Source organism: Sorex fumeus, unplaced genomic scaffold, assembly GCF_029834395.1.
Source record: "Sorex fumeus unplaced genomic scaffold, SorFum_2.1 ptg000227l, whole genome shotgun sequence".
NCBI classification, from domain to species: domain Eukaryota; kingdom Metazoa; phylum Chordata; class Mammalia; order Eulipotyphla; family Soricidae; genus Sorex; species Sorex fumeus.
In genome coordinates this window covers 185116-211438 of record NW_026606284.1, presented here as the reverse complement: position 1 = coordinate 211438, position 26323 = coordinate 185116, and the positions used below count along the sequence as shown (strand labels likewise).

Genomic DNA, 26323 nt, shown 5'->3' with positions numbered 1-26323 from the left:
GTTACCTGGTTTACATTCTGGAGTCTTTCATCTTTGGGTCAAAGAAAACTTGAGTTCTTATCCCATCTGATAAATCTTTGTCACGAGTTTTCCTACACAAAAATGCATGTTCTTCTAATCTCTCCTGACCTGGTGAGGAATATGATGACACATTTTTAAAAACAAGCAAACAAAGAAAAATCCCTGAACAAACACTAACAAGAAATTACTGAACCAAAGTGTGGAAGCAGAAAATGATTCTTAATGTTAAGAAGTAGAAAACCCCAGACAAATGCTCCGGATCAGGGAACCACCTTCAGTTCATCCATCTGCTATTTCCTGAGCCATCTCAACAGCAAATGACTGGATCCCATTGCTGCTGATCGGAGGAGACACAGAGTGCTCTGGGCTCTGTTGGTGCTCTCCGGGGTCTATAATAGACCTTGGATAGGAGTCTCTAGAGAGAACTCATGATGTTCCTCCACATTGCAATGCTTGCCACAGTGCTCTCTCGAGTCTGCATGCAAACTGTTTATTTATTTATGATTTTTATCTTCTATTTTACATAAAACATATTAAAAGTGAATCACTTCAATTCACTTCTACAATTGCACCATTTTTGACACACTTATACTTTCCTCCTAGTCCAAGAATCCTCTCCTGTGGCCAGGGAGATAGGATAGCAGGGAGGACATTTGCCTTGCATGTAGCCAACCTAGGTTCAATCCCTGGCACCCCATAGGGTTTCCCAAGTATCACCAGGGGTGATATCTGAATGCAGAGCCAGGAGCTCTGAACATCACTGGGTATGCTCCCCATAAAAAGAGAGACCCAGAGATCTTCCTATCACCTTCAATGACTACCTGCCACTAGTTATTTTTGCCTTTCTAGTAATTTACTCAGAAGATTATCACTCAGCGATAACTCCCAAACAATTGCATTTCAAAATGTACAAATTGATGAATTAGAGGAGAGATATAAAAACTGACAGCAGGGTTCATTAATGAATCATTCAAGGGGGAAAATGTGATGAATTAATTCCTTCTTTGGGGTGACTCTTAAACAGTGCTCAGGGATCATAGTGTAGACCTTGTGATTCTTAGTCTGACTGCATGGGCAGATGGGTTGATGCTCCGGCTTGGCTATGCATGCCCCTTCAGTTCAACAATGCTAGACATTGCCAGGGTTTCCATCCCAGGTTCTGGGGTACCTGCGGGGCCAGGGATCAAAGTCAGGGTCCTGGCTATGCTGAGCATGTGCTCCATCCCATTAAGCTTTGTCCCAAGGTGACAGTTACTGTCTGCTGTAAGTGATTGTTCAGATACCACTTCTGAAAATATCTTTGGGGGCCCAAAACACAGCAGAATTACCATCTCTACCCCTATGTTCATTGCAGCATTATTCACAATAGTCAGAATCTGGAAACAACATGAGTGCCTAAGAATAGAAGACAAATGGATAAAGAAACTGATATATCTACACCATGGAATATGCAACTGTTAGGGAAAATAAAGTCATGAAATTCGTCTATAAATGGATGGACATGGAGATTATCATGCCGAGTGAAATGAGTCAGAAGGAGAGGGACAGATATAGAATGACTGCCTTCATTTGTGGCATATAAAACTAATCGAAGAATAATACCCAAGACCAGAGAAAAGAGGGGCTAGGAGGACTTGTCAGAGGTTGAAATCTCCCACAAGTGAGTGTGGGACGAAGAGTAGGTAAGATAGAGAAGGGACCAGTATGACAATAATAGTTGGAAATGATCACGCTGGACAAGACCTGAGTGTTAAAAGTGGGAAAAGGTATCACGATCACGATCACGATCATCCTGTTGTTCGTCGATTTCCTCGAGCAGGCACCAGTAACGTCTCCTTCTTCCTAGCCCTGAGATTTTAAAGGAGACATTTCAATGCTCTTTCAGGATTAGGAGAATGAGACCCATCATTGTTACTGGTATTTGGCATATTGAGTACGACACGGGAAGCTTGCCAGACTCTGCCGTGAAGGCAGGATACTTTTGGTAGCCTGCCAGGTTCTCCAAAGGAGAAATAAGAGAATAAGATGTCTTCCAGGAGCTGGGTTTTATAGTCTCTGCGTCTTGTCCGTTGATGGGACCAACCTGGCGCTGGCGGCAGCTGGTGGGTGTGATGCCTACCTACTGGAAGATGGAGGGTCTGGGTGGAGAAGGGCCAGTCCCAATTCGAGTAGGCTTGGGTAAAGGTATATATATGATAATATATATACCTAGGGTAAAGGTATATATATATGATAATCTTTTAGTATCTGCATTGCAAACTACAATACCCAAAAGAAGAGAGAGAAAAAGAGAGAGACAGAGACAGAGAGACAAAGAGAAGAAAAGAGCTTGCTATAGAGTCAGGCTGGGGAAGGAAGTGGGTGGGGTGATGGGAGGGAACCTGGGAACATTGGTGCTGGAAACTGTACACTGAAGGAGGGATGGGTGTTGGAACACTGTATGACTGAAACCTAATCATGAACAACTTCATAAGAGTCTATCTCACAGTAATTCAATTCAAAAATCACGATCACGACCATCCTGTTGTTCGTCGATTGCCTCGAGCAGGCCCCAGTAACGTCTCCTTCGTCCTAGCCCTGACAGTTTTTAAAAAGTGCCATATTCAAGGCTCTTTCAGGGTTGGGAGAATGAGACCCATCATTGTTACTGGTATTTGGCATATTGGGTGCGCCACGGGGAGTTTGCCAGACTCTGCCATGTGGGCAGGTTACATTCGGTAGCCTTCCAGTTTGTCCAAAGTAGGAATGAGATCATAAGATGTCGCATGGCCGCAAATGCGGCCACGTGCTTTCAGGAGCTGGGTTTTTATGGTCTCTGAGTCTTGGCCGTTGATGGGATTACACGGAGCCAGGGGGCCAGTTGGTGGGTGTGGAATCTGGAGGATCTGGGTGGAGGATGCTCAGCCCCAATCCGAGTAGGCTTGGAGATCTCAGCCCCGGGACCCGCATGCCTTTGTTCCTCTGCCGGTACCTTCATGTGTGTGGAGAGTGGTCTCAGCATGGTGGTGGCTGGTTCTGGAGGTCTTTGGCTGCTGGACCCCTGGTCAGGGTGGGGAGGGAAACTCAACCCGCTCCCCTCCAAGGGGCCCCGGAGAGGACAGCCAGGCGCGGGGGCAGGAGATAATTCAATTCAAAAATATATTGAAAAAATAATGCAATCTGGGGGCCTAGATTGATTTCATAAGACAATATTTAAAATCATGCTAGTTGCTGCTCCCTGGAGGAATCTAAGGGTACTATGCTGAGTAATGGAGAGGGACAGGTACAGACTGATCTCCCTCATCCATGGGATATAAAGAAACATAGTAGCACTGTAGCACTGTCCCCCTCATTGTTCATCGATTTGCTCGAGCGGGCACCAGTAACGTCTCCATTGTGAGACTTGCTGTTACTGTTTTTGGCGTATCAAATACACCACGGGGAGCTTTCCAGGCTCTGCCGTGTGGGCAGGATACTCTCGGTAGCTTGCCGGGCTCTCCGAGAGGGATGGAGGAATCGAACCCAGATAGGCTGTGTGCAAGACAAATGCCTTACCTGCTGTGGTATCTCTCCAGCCAGGACAGTGCTACAAAGAAGCATAATAAGGAGATAAATGGGGAGTGAGGGTGGGAGATAGGGAGACATTGGGGAGGGAACAGACAGGCTGGTGGAGGAAGTGGTGGTAAAGGGTTGTGTGCATTAAACTCTGTCATTGATAGAATCATAAATCATGATGAATAAAATTAAATTAAGAAAGAAGAGTCTGGGCTGGAGTGAAAGCACAGCAGGAAGGGTACTTGCCTTGCACACTGCCAACCCGGGTTCAATCCCCAGCATCCTATAGGGTCCCCAAGCACCTCCAGAAGTACTTCTGAGGGCAGAGCCAGGACTAACCGCTGAACATTACCAGGCAAGAATTGCCCCCAAAATATTTTTTAAGGAAGAGAGTGTTAGACATAAAATGATAAACTTTTGTCAGATTTTGATTGTATAAAATGGTATAATTAGTGTGGTTGGTGAGCAAAGGTGCTTTTTCCCGAGACAACTGTTACAAACTATGGTTATTTTATAAAACAATTTTTATTTGTTGTTACCTACAAAACTATCATCATCTAACATTTTCAGGTCACATATGAAAGTCCGTAAAATAAAGTTCTCAAATATTGACCCAAATGTTGGGATCAGGGGAATGAGAGATTTTAAAGTGAATAAACAAAATAATCCCTGAAGTCCAAAAAGGTTTATAAAGAGAAAAATAGAAATATATATTAATAGAGTTGAAATAAAAATTATATTTGAAATTTAAGGGAACTCTAGGGCCAGTGTGACAGCACAGAGACCTTGGACATGGCCCCATGTTTGATCCACAAGCACCTCATTTGGTCAGTCCTCTGGGCCTGCCAGGAGTGACACCTGAGCGCAGAGCCACAAGTAAGCCCTGACAACTGTCAGGCGTTTCTACCTCCAGTCCCCTCAAACACACACACACACACACACACACACACACACACACACACACACGAAATTCTAGAATTAAAGTCACATCATAGGTACATTTACCCAGCTCTGGGGTGGGCAGAAATTGTGTATTCATGGTGTTTAACCTGAAATCCAAGAATCTTCACCCCCAAGGACAACTCAACTTTCATTGTTTCTTCCCAAAGAATGTTTTCAGGGCCCTTTTCAAGTCTTTGTTCCTGAGGCTGTAGATGAAAGGGTTCAGCATGGGGGTGACCACGGTGTACATCACCGAGGCAGTGGCGCTGGAGTGCGAACTGTGGGACCCTGAAGAGCTCAGGTACACGCCAACGCTGGTGCAATAAAACAAGAAAACCACGAAGAGGTGAGACACACAGGTGGAAAAGGCTTTATACTTGCCCTGAGCTGATGTGATGCGGCGGATGGAAGAGACGATCTTCGAGTAAGAGTAAAGGATGTAAACCACTGGGCCTCCTCCCAGAAACACCGCCTCCAGATATATGACCAGGTTGTTCAAAAACGTGTCAGAACAGGACAGCTGGACCATCTGGTTGAGTTCACAGAAAAAGTGGGGGATTTCTGTGTCTGCACGATAGGACAGCCGAAACACCATCAAACTCTCTAATAACGAATGCAGGGCACTGGTGACCAAGCACATGAGAACCAGCAGCACACAGAGCCGAGGGTTCATGATGACCGTGTAGTGTAGGGGATGGCAGATGGCCACCAAGCGGTCATAGGCCATTGCGGTCACCAGAAAGCCATCCATTGCTGAAAACAGCAAGAAAAAATACAGCTGAATGAGACAACCCTCGTAGGAGATGGCCTTGCTGTGCGTCTGCATGTTGGCCAGCATCTTGGGTATGGTGGTGGAAGTGAAGCAGATATCCACCAAGGACAGATTGGAGAGGAAGAAGTACATGGGCGTGTGGAGGTGGGGGTCGGAGATGGTGGCCAGGATGATGAGCAGGTTCCCCAGCACTGTGACCAGGTACATAGAGAAGAAAATCCCAAAAATGATGGGCTGCAGTTCAGGCTCCTTTGAAATGCCCAGAAGTAAAAATCCCAGAATTTCAGTCAAGTTTTCTGGTTCCATGTGGCACGTGGGGTCTAGGAGAAATGAGAAGATATTGGAACTGAACTTCTGGTGGTGTCACAGCCCAAATATTGAAGAGATGGAATAACAATCCTAGACTATGTGAATAATCTCAAAATTAAAAAAATAGGCACGTGTGAGAAGAGATGAATAGATTTCTCATAGGCATGTATAAAACGCGTAACAATCCTACACTTCACAGCCTGTTGTCAAGAAATTAATTTCAGGGGCTAGAGAGATTGTACAGAGGGTAAGAAGCTTTCCTTGCTTGATCTGATCCAGGATGAATCGCTCACATCCCATAAGACCACCGAGCACCACCAGTAGTGATTCCTGAGCCATTTATTAAGAGTTGATCATGGACAAATGCTGTCATGATCCAAAAGTAACAACAAGACTAGGACCCTGCTAGGGATCGGAAAGACTAATCTGGCCTGAGCACTGTAGTCTGAGATCGGGATGACCCCAGGAGAACAATTCTATGAGCTTAATGCATCTCTTATCGTGTCCATACAAAATGATTAATATTATGAATGCTTTATGTTTGGACAAGGTGAGGAGAAACACACCCATGGGATTCCACCCTTGGGTGGGTGGTCCTGCTGAAAGAGAATCTGTCCTAGAAGCAGCATCCCCTGAGGGAAAGAACCTTACCCCTATTGATTGTGACCACACCTTTGTGTAGGCCCAACCCCTCATGGTTTTGGGATTTAATGAAACTGTAAGAGTGGGCTGCAGGATCAAGAGCAGCCAGAGCCAGGAAAGAGGGGTTCCAGATTGGGGCCCGGGAGAGAAGGAAAGAGAGAGAGAGAGAGAGAGAGAGAGAGAGAGAGAGAGAGAGAGAGAGAGAGACAGGAGTGAATGGGGATAAGAATGGAATAAACAGCATCTGATCAATCAATCTGCTCGACCCTCGCTTCCTCTGCCATCTGCCCCATGGCCTGGGCGGCCCCAGCTGGAGGAGAGGCCCGGGCCCCCCAAAACCTGGGCGGCTAGGGGAAAAGCCTTTGGGGCCACACCCTGGCCACCCTCCAAGATTTTATACAACTGGCATCCCTGGAGTGAGAATGAGCTACCAACTAAAGGTAAGAATATCATTTGGAGCACCCTCATTCTAGAAAGTGAGTGGGATGATGGGATTTTTTAGTGTGCTGGGAGCTAGAATCCTAACAGCAATCCCCCACTAAGATGGGGCAGATTTTGGGCCTTCTCAAGTTCTTTCATAGTTTCTCGAGCCAGACTGAATGGGCCAAGGCAAACGCCAAATCAAATGGATTTGATTCAGTATCTCTCCCGCAGAACAGGGGACCCAGAACACTGCATTTCCAGAGATCAACTCCGGTTCTGCTTTAAAGTAGTTTATGAGGTAAACCCTGCCAGTTTGGACAAACTGGCAGGCTACCGAATGTAACCTGCCCACAGAGCAGAGTCTGGCAAACTCCCCGTGGCGTACCCAATATGCCAAATACCAGTAACAATGAAGGGTCTCATTCTCCTAACTCTGAAAGAGCCTTGAATATGGCACTTTTTAAAAAAAAATCTCAGGGCTAGGATGAAGGAGACGTTACTGGGGCCTGCTCGAGGCAGTCGATGAATAACAGGATGGTTTTGATTTGTGATTTGATGAGGTAAACCCATGGTTCCCGGATGAAGGGACTCTAGAGACCAAGATTTGGAAAGAAGCTAAGAAAAATGTCTATAAGGGACCTAAGGAAGGGACTAAGATCCCCATGGAATTGTGAGTTACTTGGGATATTGTTAATTCTATTCTCCTGTTTTGGAAAAAACACAGTTGAGGAGAAAGAAGATATTAGGGATAATGAGACCTCAGTTCCTCACGTGCCTAAGTTTCTAAAGGGTTTTCATAATAAAAATATTTCTGAGGCTGGTGAATATAGCTCTACTTCCAGTCCATCAGATAAAAGTGATGCGGATTTTGAGTCTGCTGGCACTTACTCGAATTATGAGTCCAAGAATAGCTCAGCAAAGCAGCCTCTAGACCACTTGGGACTTGCTCCCAATCGTCCAGTCCAGCCTGAGAAGAAGCAGCCTCCATCTTATCGCAGGTTAAGAATGGATTCTCTCAGTCATTTCAAAAAGGCCTGTGCCTGCCCCCTCCCCACCTAAACTCGCGACCCTGAATGCCAGCTGCCGCCACTGGGACACGGGGCCTGGAGCACCTGCCTCCACTCCTGCAGACAGCACCAGCCCAACTAGTCACCCACCACCCCACCCCGCCCCAGGTCTGTGGACTAGCATCTGGACTGGATGGGGGCGTGGCCTCCACTGTAGGGGCGTGGTCTCCTCAAAGTGGGCGTGGCTTTCTGTGTGGCAGGCGGCCACCCACGCGGCCGTAGTTCTATTTCCCACTCCTAGCACTCTCGACTCACATCCAAACCTTCATCACCTACTTCTGTGGAAAACATCCTGGCTGCCTCAAACACAATAGGACAATAATCCGCTGGCCTACTCCCATTCCAACAAAAAAACAGTGTACCCCACAAGCTTTTCTAGCCCAATATAAAGGAGCGTCTCCTCCAATGCTTCACTCATTGCCTATCATAAACCACAGAATAATGTCTGAGAGGAAGGACATATTCTAGAAGGGGAGAAGGGTGACCACCATCGACCGACCTTATTCAGAATCCTTTCCTACAATAAGAGGGAACACTGCTAGTGAACTTCAAGGTTTTGCCACTATACAACCACAACAGCATGAAGAAACAGCGCAAATCACTATGAGGAGAGGAAGAAGAAAAGAGTCCTGAATCCTCAACAGGGGCTAACCACAAATATGAGCTCTCCAATAAAGAATTCCATGATGAAATGCTGAGGATGTTCATGAAATTCAAAGAATCAATGGCGCAGACATCCAGCAAATTAAAGGAAGAAATGAAAGAAACAGTGGAACGGAGAGCCAAGAAAATACAGGAAGAAATGAGAGCAGAAATAAGAAAGCTACAAAAAGAAATGTCACAAATAAAGGATTCGGTAGATGAAATTAAGAACTCACTGGGTGCCCTCAGCAGTAGAATGACTACACCCGAAGACAGATCAGCGAGCTTGAAGATGAGCAACAGAAATCGCATAGGGAACAACAAACAATGGGAAAAGACCTCAAAATAGCTGTAAGGCGAATCAGAGATCTAGGGGATGACACCAAGAGGAACAACATTAGAACCATCGGAATACCAGAAGGACAGGGAGGCAACCCCAATGAAAAGCCACAGTCAAATAAATCATTGCTGAAAAGTTCCCATATTTAAAGAATGCAGACATCCACATCCTAGGAGCCAGAAGGGTGTCAGCTAAAAGAGACCCTAATAAAAACACTCCAAGACATACCATAGTCAGAATGATGGATGCCGTGGATAGAGACATAATACTGCAAGCAGAAAGGTCAAAGAAGGAAATCACATACAAAGGAGCACACCTTAGATTTACAGCAGACCTATCAGAGGAAACTCTCCAAGCCCAAAGACAATGGTGGGATATAGTGAAAAAACTCAATGAACTGAACTCCTCACCAAGAATACCTTATCCAGCTAAACTCTCACTCAAATTCGATGGAACAATACACCATTTTATAGATAAACAACAGCTCAGGAACTTCACAGACTCAAAACCAAACCTAAAAGGATTAAAGGGGCTCCTGTAAGATAAGAAGGAAAACACTTATAAGCACAACCAACTTGTACAGAAAGATGGCACAAAACCCCATGACAATAATCTCTCTCAATGTCAACAGTCTAAATGCACCAATAAAGGACATAGAGTAGCAAAATGGATCCAGAAGCTGAAGCCAACATTCTTCTGTCTACAAGAAACTCATCTGAACAGTCAGAGCAAACACAGACTCAAAGTTAAAGGATGGAAAACAATCCTGCAAGCAAACAGCTCCCTCAAAAAGGCTGGGGTGGCCATACTAGTATCCGACAACATAGATGTCAGGTTGAAAAAGATTAGAAGGAATAATGAAGGCCATTTTCTATTTATCAAGGGATATGTACAACAGGAAGAAATCACACTCTTAAATGTATACGCACCTAATGAGGAACCAGCTAAATACTTAAAACAACTGCTAGCAGATTTTAAGGAGGACATTACTAGCAACACAATAGTGGTCAGAGACTTCAACATCACTTTATCACTTCTGGATAGATCAAAAAGAACAAAAATCAGCAAGGAAACATTGGCTTTGAAGAAAGAAATAGAAGAGAGAGGGTTTATACAGGGCTTTACACCCCCAAAAGAAAGACTACGCATTCTTCTCCAGTGCACATGGAACATTTTCCAAAATAGACCACATGCTAGGCCACAAAACATACCTCAATAGAATCAGGAAGATAGAATGGTATCAATAATCTTTTCAGACCACGATGTGCTGAAGATAGAAGCGAATCACACAAAGACACCGAGAAACAAATCAAACAGCTGGAAAGAGAACAACTCAATGTTAAGCAATGAGTGGGTCAGGAGGGAAGTCAAGAACAAAATCAAAAGATATCTGGAAACAAATGAGAATGAAGACATGAGCTACCAGAACCTGTGGGACGCAGCTAGAGCCGTGTTAAGAGGAAAATTTATAGCTTTGCAAGCATTCCTAAGAAAGGAAGAAAGGGCCTACATATAAACCTGACCTCACAGCTCAAGATCTTAGAAAAAAACAACAAAAAGAACCCAAACCTGGCCGAAGGAAAGAAATAATAAAATCTAGAGCAGAAATTAATGACATGGAAACCCAAAAAACAATCCAAAAGGTCAATGAAATCAAGAGCTGGTTCTTTGAGGAAATAAACAAGATTGATAAACCACTAGCAAGACTCACAAAGAAAGAGAGAGAGAGAGAGAGGACCCTAATAAACTGAATCAAAATGAAAAAGGGGACATCACAACAGAAACCAATGAAATTCAAAAGATCATCAGAGACGACTTTGAAAGTCTGTATGTCACAAAACAAGAGAACCTAGAAGAAATGGATAAATTCCTGGATTCCTATAATCTCCCAAGATTGAACTAAGAAGACTTGGGATACCTGAATAGACCCACTCACATCAATGAAATTGAAACTGTAATCAGAAGTCTTCCCAAAAACAAAAGCCCAGAGCCAGATAGATTCAATAGTGAATTCTTCCAAATATTCATTTATTTATTTTTTACTTAGGAGTACTGCTATTTATTCAGCCACTGATTAGCTGATTGAATTGGGCATGAACTCCACCTTAATTTTTTTCTATTTTTTATAATTTTATTTATTGAATCACCGTGAGAGCAGTTACAAAGCTTTCGGGTCTAAGTCTCGGGCATACAATGAAACACCCGTACCTTCACCAGTGCCCATTCTCCATCCCCAACAGCCCTAGTATACTCCCATCCCACACCCTCCCCCTACCTGTGGGGCAGATGATTTCCACATTACTCTCTCTCTACTTTGATCACATTCAATATTTTGACACCAGACCCACCATTATTATTTGAGATTTTATCCCAACACTCAGATATGCTGAAAAGGCAACAGTAGATAATTTGTTTTCTATTGCTGGTTATGAATAATATACGATGTCACGTGACTGAAGTAGTGGCCATGCAATTTTTAAATTCCGAAATTTTAACACTTAAATCTGGAGGTATTTCTACTAAGATCTGCTGGGTTCCGAGATTTGCTCCTGATTCTCCAGGATCATGGCCATTAAGCAGCTTGATCAGGAGTCAGGCTGTTCGTGGACGGAGACTCAGGGTCTCATTGGGATGGGGAGGAAAAGGCCGGCTCCACCCACATCCCCTGAGGCCCAAATGTCTCATCACTGCGGCCCAAACTTGACTGTCCAATGGCCTGTGGAAGATGATGACCACCGAGCCACCAAGGGGGAGCAGGTGGAGGGACAACACCCTTTCCCCCATGGGGTGGCCCGGCAACAGTAACCTACTGCGCAGTCCAGACCCATTTCTGCCAAAAGCTTCTGGGTTTTGAGATTTGTTTCTGAGTCTCTTGGATCATGGCCATAAAGCAGCTTGATCAGGAGCCAAGAGAGGCCATTCGTGGGCAATGACTTGGGGTCTCATTGGGGTGGGGAGGAAAGAACTGGCTCCACCCCCATCCTGTGAGGCCCAACATGTCTCGTCACTGTGGGCCCAAACCTGACTGTCCAATTGCCTCTGGAGGATGGCGGCCACCAAGCCACCAAGGGGGAGCAGGTGGAGGGACATCACCCTTTCCCCCCTGGGGTGGCCCGGCGACAGTAACCTACTGTGGGGTCCCGATGCATTTCTGCCAAAAGCCACTGGGTTTCGAGATTTGTTTCTGAGTCTCTGGGATAATGGCCATTAAGCAGCTTGATCAGGAGCCAGAGAGCCTGTTCGTGGGTGATGACTTGGGGGTCTCATTGGGGTGGGGAGGAAATGACTGGCTCCACCCCCATCCCGTGAGGCCCTGCGTGTCTCATCACTGCGGGCCCAAACCTGACTGTCCAGTGGCATCTGGAGGATGATGGCCACCGGGCTGCCAGGGGGAATAGGCCAAGGCAACAAACCTATTCCCACCTGGGTTGGCCCAGCACCGGTAACCTACTGCAGGTACTGGACGCATTTCTGCCAAAAGCCACTGGGTTTTGAGATTTGTTTCTGAGTCCCTGGGATCATGGCCATTAAGCAGTTCAATCAGGATCCAGAGAGGCCATGCCTCCAATTATATAGCTGAGCCCGAGGTTGTTTGTGGGTGTGTCTCCCACATACCTAACTTTTGGCTGTTACTTTCTTGGTAAACTTTGCCCCAGTTTTTGGGGTCTGGCCAAAGGCACAGTAGCAATTTTGGGGTATCTGGCAGTCTGAAGGCACCGTAAGGCTGCTGATGCACTCACCTCACAGGTACAGATTGACCTGCTATATGCGGCACCATACCCCCTCTTCCAAACACTTAAAGAAGACCTGTTGCCAGTTCTCCTCAAGCTTTTCCAGCAAATTGGAAAAAAAAAAAACCAGGAACTCTCCCAAACAGCTTGTATGAAGCACATATCTCCCTAATATCAAAAGCAAACAAAGACACCACCAACAAAGAAAACTGTAGGCCAACATCTCTGATGAACACGGATGCGAAGATCCTCAACAAAATATTAGCAAATAGAATCCAACAACTCATCAAAAAGATCATACACCATGACCAAGTGGGATTCATCCCGGTTGTGCAAGAATGGTTTAACATTTGGAAATCAATCAATATAATCCATCATATGAGCGATAGCACAGCGGTAGGGCGTTTGCCTTGCACGCAGCCAACATGGCCAACCTGAGTTCGATTCCTCTGCCCCTCTTGGAGAGCCCGACAAGCTACCGAGATTATCTCCCCTGCACGGCAGAGCCTGGCAAGCTCCCCGAGACGTATTCAATATGTCAAACACAGTAACAACAAAGTCTCCAATGGAGACGTTACTGGGCCTGCTCGAGCAAATTGATGATCAACGGGAAGGCCTTTACTTTACTTTATCAACAAAAGTAAAGATAAAAAACCATATGATCATATCAATAGATGCAGAGAAAGCTTTTGAGAAGATTCAGCACCCATTTATGATGAAAACTCTCACCAAAATGGGTTTTGAAGGACTTTCCTCAAGATGGTCAAAGCCATCTATGACAAGCCCATGGCAAGCATTTCCTCTAAGATCAACGACAAGAAAAGGATGCCCACTATCACCACTTCTGTTCAATATAGTACTGGTAGTACTTGCAATAATCATTAGGCAAGAAAAAGACATTAAAGGCATCCAGATAAGAAAGGAAGAAATCAAGCTCTCACTATTCACACATGCACAGCGGGTAGGGCGTTCGCCTTACAAGCGGCCAACATGGCCGACCCGAGTTCGATTCCTCCGCCCCTCTCGGAGAGCCCGGCAAGCTACCGAGAGTATTCGATATGCCAGACACAGTAACAACAAAGTCTCCAATGGAGACGTTACTGGGCCCGCTCGAGCAAATCGACGATCAACGGGAGGGCCTTTACCTTTTACCTTTATGATACTATATCTCAAGAATCCTAAGTCCTCTACCAAAAAAATCCTAGGAACAATAAACTTGAATAGTAAAGTCGCAGGCTATAACATTAATACCCCAAAATCGATGGTTTTCCTATACGCAAATAATGAGAGAGAGGAAAGTGACATGAAAAATACAATACCATTCACAATTGTGCCCCAGAAAATCAAATACCTCTGAATCAGCCTAACTAAAGAGGTAAAGAACCTCTACAATGAAAACTACAAACCGCTACTCCATGAAATAAAAGAGGACATGAGGAAATGGAAACATCCCCTGCTCATGGATTGGGAGAATTAACATTGTCAAAATGGCAATACTCCCCAAAGCATTGTACAAATTCAATGCGATCCCTATAAAGATACCCATAAAATTCTTCAAAGAAATGGATCAAGCACTCCTGAAAATCATATGGAACAACAAATGCCCACAAATATCTAAAACAATTCTTGGGGAAAAGATGTGGGGAGAAATTACCCTCCCCAACCTCAAACTCTACTACAAAGCGGTAATAATTAAAGCAGCATGATACTGGAACAAAGGCAGAACCTTTGTTGGGTGGAATATCCGTACACACAACCCCAAATGTATGAACATCTAATCTTTGATAAGGGAGCAAGAAATGTGAAGTGGAACAAGGAAAGCCTCTTCAACAAATGGTGCTGGCACAACTGGACAACCACATGCACAAAAAATGGGCTTAGACCTTGACCTAACACTATGCACAAAAGTCAGATCAAAATGGATTAAAGATCTCAATATCAGGCCAAAATCCACAAGGTACATTGAAGACAAGGTCGGCAAAATCCTCCACGATATTGAGGCTAATGGTATCTTCCAAGACAGCACTCCACTGAGCAACCAAGTGGAAACAGAGATAAACAAATGGACCTATCTTAAATTAAGAAGCTTCTGCACCTCAAAGGATACAGTGACCAAAATACAAAGACAGTTTACAGAATGGGAAAGGATATTCGCCCAATATCCATCTGATAAGGAGTTGATATCAAGGATATACAAAGAACTGGTTGAACTCCACAAGAAGAAAACATCCAACCCCATCTAAAAATGGGGTGATGAAATGAACAGAAACTTTCTCAAACAAGAAATCCGAATGGCTAAAAGGCACATGGTAAAATGCTCTACATCACTAATCATCAGGGAGATGCAGATAAAAACAACAATGAGATATCATCTCACACCACAGAGACTGGCCCACATCCAAAAGAACAAAAGAAATCAGTGTTGGCATGGTGAGAAAGGGATTCTCCTTCACTGCTGGTGGGAATGCCGACTGGTTCAGCCCTTTTGGAAATCAGTATGGATGATTCTCAAAAAATTAGAAATTGAGCTCCCATTTGACTCAGCAATTCCACTCCTGGGAATATATCACAGAGACACAAAATGTATAGTCGAAGTGACATCTGCACTTGTTTGTTCATTGCAGCACTGTTCATAATAGTCAAAATCTGGAAAAAAAACCCAAGTGACTGAGAACAGGTTAAAGAAACTTTGGTACATCTACACAATGGAGTACTATGCAGCTGTTAGAAAAGATGAAGTCATGATATTTACATACCAGTGGTACTACATGGAAAGTATCATGCTAGGTGAAATGAGTCAGAAAGAGAGGGAAAGACATGAAAGATTGCATTCATCTGGGGAATATAAAGTAATAAATTAGGAAAGTAACACCCAAGAATAGCCGAGATAAGTACCAGGAGGTTCACTCCATGGCTGGGAGGCCAGCTGCTCATGCTAGGGGAAAGGGCAGCTCAGATAGAGAAGGTATCATCAAGTAAAGAGTGTTGGGAGGATCCTCCCAGGATGAAAGATGCATGCTGAAAGTAGACTATAGACTATAGACCGAACATGATTGTCACTCAATGGAGGTTGAGGTGGCGTTGGTGGCTGAGGTGGTGGCAGGGGAGGTCGAGGAGGTTTTGGAGGCCAAGGAGGCTTCTGAGGAGGCAGAAGAGAGGAGGAGATCAGAAGCCACAAGGAAAGAAGACGAAATTTGAAGAGTTTATTCTATCCTTCACTTTTTCCTTCCATTTGAAAGGACTCTGAGGATTTTACTCTGTTACCTGATCAATGACAGAGCCTTCAGAGGACATTCCAAGACAGTATACAGTCCTGTGGTCTACTTGGAAGTCGGTATAGATAACATTTCAAGGGAGAATACTGTTGGTTTTGACTGGATATTCGTATAAACTTTTTTTTTCCCCACCCAGCTCTGCCACTCGGGACACAGGGTTGCTGGGTTCTTGTCTCGCCTCGTGGAAAGGAATTTCAGGAGTAGACAAGCAGTGAAGTAAATAGATTTTATTTGGAGGATTTTTAGGTATGGAGGGAGGGAGGGAGAGTGAGAGAGTAAAGTTAGACACGAAAGCATGAAAGTACACATCTCAAGAGGGGAGATGCGGGCGACACATGTGCTCGGGAACCACATGTGCTCGGCCACGTGGGCGCAAGCAGCACATGGGCTCGGGCAGCAAATGCGCCTCGTATAAACTTTTTAAAGAGATGAGTGATAGAGCTAACCCTTATCTGTAAGTTTTAAATTTATAGTGTTTCTAGCCATGTACAAAACCATTTTTTCCTACAAATAGTCCTGAACTCTGTGCCTGAGAACAGATGACTGGTTAAAGGAACTTTGGTACATTTACACACTGGAGTACTATGTAGCTGTTAGAAAAAGATGAAGTCATGAAATTTACATACAAGTGGTACTACATGGAAAGTATCATGTTAAGCGAAATGAGTCAGAAAGAGCGGGATAGACACAGAAAGATTGCATTCATCTGGGGAACATAAAGTAGCAAAATGGGAGACTAACAGCCAGGAGTGGCCGAGATTACTACCAGGAATTTTGCTCCATGACTTGAAGGCTAGGCACACGTGCTAGGGGAAAAGGAAGCTCAGATAGACAAGGGAGCACCAAATAAAGGGAGTTGGGGGGATCCTCCCAGGATGGGAGATGCATGCTGAAAGTACACTATAGACCAAACATGATTGCCACCCAATGCCTCTTCTGCAAACCACAGCACCCAAAAGGAGAGAGAGAGAGAACAAAAGGGAATGCCCTGCCACAGAGGCAGGGTGGGATGGGGGTGGGTGGGAGGGATGCTGGGACTCGTGGTGGTGGAGGATGGGCGCTGGTGGAGGGATGGGTACTTGATCATTGTATAACTGAAACCCAAGCACAAAAATTTGTAAGTCTACAACTGTACCTCATGGTGTCTCACTAATAATAAAAAAAAAGTCCTGAACTCTGGAAAAAAAATAAAAGCATGCAGGAATGTTTGTTCTGTTAAACATAAGGTGCAGATGAAGGCTTTGAGGCCTGTACTGTACAGAGACAAGCTCAGAAAAGATGTTTTAATTGTGGAAAACCAGGCCACTTCTGTAAGGACTGCAGGGCACCTCCCAAACGTGCTACTGTGAGAGCACCTCCTGGGCCCTGTCCCAGGTGTAAGAAAAGAAACCACTGGGCCAGAGACTGCCAAGCCAGGCTTTCACCTCCCGGGCCCTGTCCCTAGTGTAAGAGGGGAAATCATTGGGCCAGAGACTGTCGCTTCAATTTTGATGCAGCTGTTGACCCCAATTTGGGAAACCTGCAAAGGGGCCAGCCCCAGGTCCCGCAATATCAGGGGATGTTCCCAGCTGCAGCCCTTCTCCCCTGTGTGGAGTTTCAGAGTATAATCGCTGCAGCCAGTGATGGAAGGAAGTGCAGCTTGGCTATTTCCTGCCCTGATACTATTACTATAACCCCTGCCCATTGTCACTACAAATTAAATTCTGGTATAAGGGACCCAATCCCACAAGGCGCTGTAAGGCCTGCTCTTTGGGAGAAGCATTTTGACTTTTAAGAGAACACTGCGACTTTAAGCCCACCACCTCTCCACATTCAGTGGATATATGACATGGCAAATCAAAAAAAAGGAGGTATTTTCCTACCTGAGTGTAGCAGGGAAACTCCTCATTCGTGGAAAAGGCAATGCTTTTGTTTCAACAGATGATAACCCCACTGAGAAACTTTGCGTCCTGTTACGTCTCATCAGAAGTCAAATTCATCCACCTAACTTGGATCCTCAGACCGCCAGAGACTTACAACCCTTCAAATTCCAGCCCCAAGCCATCGCCAAACTGATTTCAGCTGGAAGTCACAAGGGAAAGAAGAGGAGCCACCATCAGAGGACCTGAAACAAAGGCCTCTAGCTCCTTCAAAACCTCATGATTCACATTAAAGCATTCCTTGTACCTCTCTTTTACAGATTGTGGATTGGACAACGCCAGGCCTCCATATTTTGAATTAACAATACTTTACTTTTACCCTTTCCTTGGAATTCACAGGTTCCTGAAGGGGAAAGGAATGACTTGACAGGAACACCTTTTCATTTTTCTCTAGGATGTCCATTTGTATTGGAGCTTCCCTCTGTCTCTTTCTCTACCTCCAGGCATGGAGAACCAAACCCTGATGGTCAAAGCCTCTGATAACTTAAAAAGTGGTTTTCTCGAACATAAGCTAGGTTGCATATCTATGACTGTCGATGAACCTGACCAGAGAATGGCTGCATTTCCCTGCTGACGTACTCCTGCCAGAAGTTGTGATGATCCTGTTCCAGTGCTCCCAGACTGACCCAGTGCTTCCAGAAATCTATCGGACTCCTAATAGCTGCTCCCCTGGGACTCAATACTGCAACCACTTCTGACGCTGTTACAGGAACAACTCTTCAGTTTTGATCCAGACACTTCACTTCTTCAGAACCGGCTAAATGACTCTCATCATTGGTGACCCTGGATAGTGCAGGACAATTGGATGCTTTACTACAAGCACTGCTCTGGGTCCAGGGTTGGACCGAAATCTTACTACGACTAAGACTGTATTGTGATTTGGAATTGTTTCTCTGTTTCAAATTTTGTGTTTTTTTGTAAAAAGAAAAAGGGGGAGATGTAGGATAACATTGCTTTGTCTTTTTTCCCTTGCCACAAGGATCTTAGGTTTATAGGGTCACACCCATCAAAGTGCTCCCGAGTCACTCCCATTCTTTTGTTTATCTGTAACCACTTCTCTATGCTCTCTTCCCCAACCTGTTAATCAGCTCTTTCCCCTAAACAGATTCTGTTAATTGGTAAGGTCAGATCTTTCTAGAACACCGAACTTGTATTATAAGTTAATATTGCCTTTCTCCTCTCCTTATGTCTTTTGAAGAGTTTACCTTAAAGCAATGTCCTTTTGTATAAACACAACAAGACAATAAATATTATGCTTTTGTAACTTGGATTTAATTGTCTTCGAATATTATTAATTCCCAGGCACCTGCTTTCTCAACTTAAGCCTCAGTTGCCCTCGCTTCCTCCGCCATCTGCCCCATGGCCCGGGCCGCCCTGGCTGGGGGAGTAGCCTGGGGTCCCCCAGAACCTGGGCGGCCAGGGGAAGAGCCATCTGGGCCACCCCCTGGCTGACTTCCGAGGGTGGGCGGGGCAGCCGGGGCAGCCCGGGACATGGGGCAAATGGTGGAGGAAACGAGGGCCAAGCCAGTTTATTGATCAGAGGCTGTTTATTCCATTCTCCCCACGCACCTGCCCCAGTCTCTCTGAGCCTCACATTCTAGTCTCACACTCCCTTCATTCTCATCTCCTTCTGTCTCTCCCTCTCATCTCTCCGCTCCATCTTGCAGCCTGGGCTCTCTCTCTCTCTCTCTCTCTCTCTCTCTCTCTCTCTCTCTCTACGTGCCTCCTCCTGTATTCTTCTACATTCTTCTCTCTCTGTCCCCCTTGCTATTCTCTCCGGGGTCCATCTTGCCGCCCCGCCCCTTCTCACTCTCCCTGATCTCTTGTCTCCCCAACTCCCCAGCGCTCTGGGCTGACACTGCACCCAGTCTGGTAGCCAAATCAACATAAGCAAGCCCTTCCTGAGGGCCCACCAAATTCAAAGGGAACACCACCTAAAAGTTATTCCAAAGCCCTTCCTGACGGCCTCAGGCAAAATACCTCCTAAGGTGTTTTTCTCCTTTCCTCAGTCCAATATCTCGATCAACATCTCAATACTAGTCATTTTTGTATGGACACAGTAAGAGATAACATTGAGGCTTGTAGGGCAGCTCTCTTGGGAACATCTTGCCACAGACTTCGACTACAACACTCAGGCCAGATTAATCATTCCTAACCCTAGCAGGGTCCAAATCTAGTCATTACTTTTTGGATCATGACAGCATTTGTCCATGACCAAGCTCTTAACTTATAGTTAAACATTATGGCACTTTGGCCTGGCCCATCTTGATGCCAGGGTAGCACATAGCTTACCGCTTTCCCTGGTTCCATCAAGTCCCTCGTCAGGACCCTGTTTTTGAGGGCACTAGGACGAAAGGGCAGCTGAGGCTTAGGTGAGAGAACAGATGCCCAGGGGGAAAATATCACTGAGAGTCACATAACAAAAGCATAGCATATACTGTCTTCTTGTGTCCATACAAAAAGGACATTGCTCTGAATAAACTATGCAAAGGACATAAGGAGAAGAGAAAAACAACATTTACAAGTCAACAGAGCACAAAGAAAGAAGTTACAAATAAACAGAGGAATGGGAGCAACCAGTAGCCCTAACTACCTGAGGCTATGCAGGAAGGACAAAACAGTGTTATCCTACACAGAGCCAGGAGTGAACTCTAAGCATTGCATTGTGCATTCCCCTATTCTCAAGATAAAATGAATAGGGAGCCAAAGCAATAGTCCAGTGGGTAGGATGTTTGCCTTGTGCAGGGCCAAAACGGGTTCCATCCCTGGCATCCCATATGGACCCCTGAGAATCAGAAAAAGTAATTCCGAGTGCAAAGTCAGGAGTCAGCTCTGAGCATCACTGGGTTTGGCGTAGAAAACAAAGCAAAACAAAAAACCCAAATAGATTAAAAATAAATTTAAAAAATGTAATTAATTTTATTCTTTGACTGTGGATCTGATTTCTCTTTGAAGTTTCCGACACCGTCTCTACTATTTCGGTCTCTCTTCTTCTGTCCATTTTTTCAAAGGACTCACTTATACTACCAGCTTTATCTGAAGTTCAGTGTCTTTGGGACTATTCACAGACTGTGAAGGTGCTAGAGAAGAACGAAAGCCATGAACCAAGATGATCAATGATGATGATCAACAATCTAACCAAGGGGAAGCAGGTTCACACATAAAGTGCGCAACGAACAGTTCAGATCATGAGAGATACAAGGATGAGAACGGGAGATGCTTGAAAGAGGAGAAGAGGGGACAGGAGTGATAGTACAGTAGGGACGGCACTTGACTTGAATATGGTCGACCTGGGTTCGCTCCCCAGCACCCCATAAAGTCCCCTGAGTTCCACCAAGAGTAATTATTGAGGCAGATCCAGGAGTCAGATGGAAGAAGTGCTAGGTATGGTCCCCAAAAAAGAGGGCAAGAAAGAGAGTCACACACACACACACACACACACACACACAGTGCACATTTTTCTAACTGGAGTTCAGGTAATAGCAGCAAACAGGGCACTTTCCACCACCAACAACAGGGAGTTCTGGGTGGCCCGGGGAAGTTGCCTGCAGAAATGTCTGAATGCAGAGTTGGCAAAGCTCTGGGGCTGTTGCAGGAGTCACGTGTCCCGAGGACCCAGGATGGGAGATAAAGAGACTGTTAGAGAATGAGAGAGGAGATCTCACTGCTGCGGGGTTCTCCTGGAACACGAGGCTGAGGAGAATGCAGCGGTTTGGGCATCTGCAGGCAGGCCCGTAATCTTGTTTTCATTTCCAGAACCACATAAGCTGCTAAGCATCATTCGGTGCAGTCCTGGGGACCCCCATTACGGTTGGGTTGACATGGGTATCCTCAGCACTGCAGACCAAATCAGAAGCCCCTCTTCCTCAAGCCCTGGCACCAAACCCCTAGTCAGGCGGGTCACCTAGGGGTCCCTGGACCTCCTTACCACCACTTTGGAGCCCCCCATGCACACACACACACACACCTTATAAACAAAGACAGGAACCCTGGGCACACCACATGCTTTCAGGGTCTCTCCATGAAACCACCTACTTGCTGACTTTCCTCTATTGGGTAATGCCTCAGTCTCTGCTACATGTGACCCTTTTTAGGATGCTCTTCATTTTAGGGAAGTTCTGCCTCAGTGGGGGTGCGTATGCACAACTCATACATACTCTGAAATATCTACACATGATCTACACACACATGCCAAACATCTATACACAGTACACGCACACACAATCCAACTATATAGATAGTCAAACGTACCTCAAAATATCTCTGCACATACACACATAGTCTGAAACATCTATATACAATCTACATATATGCCAAATGTCTACACACAATATACACACATACTACAAAACATCTATATGCACTTCAAACTCCAAAGCATCAACACACTCTATATACACATACACACATGTCAAACATTAATATTCAAACATTAATATACAGTATATACACATCCAGACATACTGAAAATGTCTACAGTGTACACACATACCGCAAATCATCAGTACACATATATTTATACCTTGGATAAAGCATGAAAGAAAAGCATCAAGTCAGTAAGGCTTGGCCACATACTAAAATAGTATGAACCGTCCAAATAACGAATCAACAATGTAAGTTGATTAGACGACTCATCCTCATGTACAGACTGATCGATGAGCAAGGAGGATCATCTTAAAACATAAATTTAAATGCTATGTCCTCAAGAGATTGAGAGATTTCAGAGAGATAGTACGGCGGGGAAGGCACTGGTCTTGCATATACCCAACCAGGGTTTGATCTATAGGATATACCTGAAAATCGCCTGGGGGGATTCCTGAGAGTACTGTTGGGTGTGTCCCCCCCCACACACTTTTTTCAGATAAACAAAAATTTCATTTATGCATTTTCACTCACAACGGTCAAAATAGGAACATGCTCAGTATAAACAGAAAAGATTGAAGAACATGGAAACAACAATGATAGGAAGAAGAGCAACGCATGTATTCATGATGCAACAGAACTGTCTCAGCTGATCATGGCTGGCAGGATCCAAGAGGCACCAGGTAACTATTCTTACCTTCCATTCTCTCTAGCCTCCTTCTGAGCGTCTACACCACAAGTGGTGTCGATATCCTGGGTAGGAATGCTGAGCGGAAGACCTCAGAATGAAAATGAAAACTCCACCTGGTTTGATGATAGTCAAAAAATCCCAAACAAACCAGCTGGATGGAAGTCGGCATGGATACCCCAGCCGGACTCAGACTCCCAAAGCAACAGCCACCAGCCTCACGAGCCCACAGGTGGAACAAGGGGAGGAACAGAGCTGAGAAGATATTTACAGCTCGCAGCGTCTATTCATTAGGCAGACTGGCATCTAGTTATTTGGCCACTAACTATGCAGTGAGTGTCCCTATGGGTCACTGATCCGGACAAGTGGAAACTCTCTCTTCTGATTCTCTGATCCCAGGAGAGCAGTTAGGATTCAGGAACGAGCTGATCTTATTCATGATCATGATCACGATCACCCTGTTGTTCTTTGATTGCCTCAAGCAGGCACCAGTAACATCTCCTTCTTCCTAGCCCTGAGATTTTAAAAGAGCCATATTCAATGCTTTCAGGGTTAGGAGAATGAGATCCATCATTGTTACTTGTATTTGGCATATTGAGTACGACACGGGAAGTTTGCCAGACTCTGCCGTGCGGGCAGGATACTTTTGATAGCCTGCCAGGTTCTCCAAGTAAGAACGAGATAATAAGATGTCGCTGATCTTATTATTCCTACTTAATGAGTCTCACAGCTCTCCCCAACACCTTCCCACCATGAGCGTTGGGCTTGGTCAAGATTCTAACACCAAAGGGGCTGGAGAGACACAGTGGGGAGGACACTTCACTTGAACGTGGCTGACCTGGGTTCAATCCAAGGCGTCCCATAGGGCTCCCCTGAGCACTACCAGGAGTGATGCCTGAGCACAGAACCAAGAGTCACCCCTGAACACTGCCAGTTTTGACACTTTCCCCACCCCCCCCCAAAAAAAACCAAATCAACATTAAATCTGGCTGGACTTACAAATCTGTTGCCTCAGAAAGAGTAGGCTGCCATGGGTATATAGCCCCCTATTTCTGGAAACTGTTCTCTTTGAGGAGGAAGAGAACCACGTTCATTCATCAGCCATCAACCAAATTGGAATTTCATCTTTAATTTTTATTTCTATATATTTTTGTTTTAGGGTCACGCTCAACGATGCCCATGTGCTCCTCCTTGCTCTTCGATCAGGGATCACTACTGGCAGGCTAGGTGCCGGGGATCCAATTCAGGATGCATGAGTATAAGACAAGCTCCCTTCCCGCTGACTTGGTGGTTGGGCTTCTTAAGTTGTTTTTTCTCTTGGGGTGAAGTAGGGTGGTGGTGGTGGGGGTGGGGTGGGGTGGTGGTGATGTGTGGGTGATGATGGGGGTCTTATGTTATTTTTAACATGATTTTCATCATTCACATTGACTGTTTACACGTGTTAAATTAGGAGGTATTGGACTGTGGGTGTAGCTCTGTGGCATTGCATGTGTGAGGTCCTGAATTCAATACAAACCAGTGAAAAATATATGTCCCCAAAACTGACTCTAAGGGCCACAGAGATAGCTCAGTGGGCTGAGTGCAGGCTTTGTATGAAGGAGACCCAGGACTGAACCCTGGGACTACATGGTCTTCTAAGCAACCTCCAAGAGTCACAGACAAGCTGTTGGTTTCGGTGTGACTCCAAAACCAAGAAAATTATTAATAACAATGAATTAGATGATACTTTAGCATAACCCTTGGAAGGGTTAGTGAATACTGAGGTCAGGAATTGTGATAATGCTTCCTTGGTCTCTTGTGTGTGTGTTATTGTTTTGGTTCATTGGGCTCTTCTAGGATTCTGGACAAGTTTTGGATTGTGATATGTCGTACTTTGAAAACTGTCCTTGGATTTTGGTAATAATTCAGACACTAGAGAGAATTTGGGTATTAGATTTATTTTAAAAACTTTTAGCCATCCTTGGACCAGAGTGATAGGACAGTGAAACGGGCACTGACCCTGCACACAGCTGACCAAGATTCAATTTCTGATAGCCCATAGGGTCCCCCAAGCCTGCCAAAGAGTGATCCTTGAGTGCAGGGACAGGAGTCTGCCCTGAGCACTGCCAGGTGTGGCACAAAAACGAAAACATAAAGAGTCAAGACATTTTAGGGACTGGAGAGGTAGTAAAGCAGGTAAGGTGCTTGTCTTGCACACAGCATATGAGATCCCCGGCATCCCATATGGTCCCCCAAGTACCACCAAGACTAATTCCTGAGTGCAGAGCAGGACTACCCCCTGAGCATTGCAGGGTGTGGCCAGGAAAAAATAAATAAAACACCTCATTTATCCAGGTTGCAGTAACTGCAAGATTTTATCATCAGTTACAGCTGCATAATATTCCAGTGTGTAGTTAAGCTACATTTTTACTCATTCCTGAGCATTGGATTGTTTCTATATTCTTTTTTTTCTTTTTGGGTCACACCTGGTGACGCACAGGGGTTACTCCTGGCTCTGTACTCAGAAATTACTCCGGGGATGCTGGGAATCAAACCCGCGCTGGTCGAGTGCAAGGCAAACGCCCTATCTGCTGTACTGTCACTCCAGCCCCTATTTCCATAGTTTCTTCGTAGAGGCTTCGTATAATAATAGTATATATTATCTGCAAATAGTGAGAGCTCAATTTCTTCCTTGGAGAGAAATTTGATCATCAAATTACTTCTTTTTTAAAAAAATTGTTTTCTTCATTGACTCACAAACTATAGAATCTCCTTTATAGCTTTATACTCCAGCTTTGTAACTGTAACTGGAACACTCAGTTTTTGCTTGTGACTCATGCACACACTGTGGAGATCAAGATGAAGAAAAGAAACCAATGAGGAAGGGCTGGAGCGATAGCACAGCAGGTAGGGCGTTTGCCTTGTACACGGCCAACCCGGGTTCGATTCCCAGCATCCCATATGGTCCCCTGAAAACCGTCAGGAGTAATTCCTGAGTGCATGAGCCAGGAATAATCCCTGTGCATCTCTGGGAGTGACCCAAAAAGCAAAAAAAAAAAAAATCCAAAAAACAAAACAAACAAAAATAAACTGATGAGGATGGGCTGGGCAGTAGGACAACGGGGAGGGTGATGGTCTTGCACGCGACTGACCAGAATTTGATTCCCAGCATCCCATATGGTCCCCTGAGCATTGCCAGCAGTTTCCCCAGAGCATCACTGTATGCCCCCCAATAGAGAATACAATCAGAACACCAACCATGAAACAAAGGTTGTCCCTACGATCAATGTATAATAAACAGAAAGTACGAAAATGTGGTATCAGAAGTTCTCTTTGTGGGGCCGGAGTGATAATACAGCAGGTAGGTCATTTGCCTTGCACATAGTTGACCCAGATTCGATTCCAGTCACCCCATATGGTCCCCAAGCACTACCAGGAGTAATTCCTGAGTGCCAAACCAGGAGTAACGTCTGAACATGCCTCTGTGGACCCAAAAAGAAAAAAAAAGTTCCTCTTCGATGCAATGACGTCAGCTGTAAGTTTAGTTTTATTTTCCAGGTCAGTAACAAGCAGCTCGTGATTCTTTTAAAAATAAAAATAGAGAAAGATGGCGGTGGCACGGGAGCCTTGTGGACAGCAGGTTTGAGCCGCGGCTGGGGGCGGCAGGGACCTCATGG

The 26323-nt window shown here is 45.1% G+C and overlaps 2 protein-coding genes across 2 annotated transcripts in view; both read right to left on the bottom strand.

Moving 5' to 3' along the window:
- The window catches only part of LOC130017869 (gastrula zinc finger protein XlCGF57.1-like), a 36195-nt gene extending 34383 nt beyond the window's left edge, over positions 1-1812 (bottom strand). The window contains exon 1 of the mRNA XM_056108637.1: positions 1795-1812. Within this exon, the coding sequence (XP_055964612.1) occupies positions 1795-1812 (18 nt within the window). The remainder of the gene's footprint in view (positions 1-1794) is intronic.
- Positions 1813-4645: 2833 nt separating this feature from the next.
- LOC130017868 (olfactory receptor 7A17-like) lies at positions 4646-5575 on the bottom strand. Its single transcript, XM_056108636.1, has one exon. The coding sequence runs from the start codon at positions 5573-5575 to the stop codon at positions 4646-4648; it is 930 nt and encodes a 309-aa protein (XP_055964611.1).
- Between the last annotated feature and the right edge of the window lie 20748 nt (positions 5576-26323).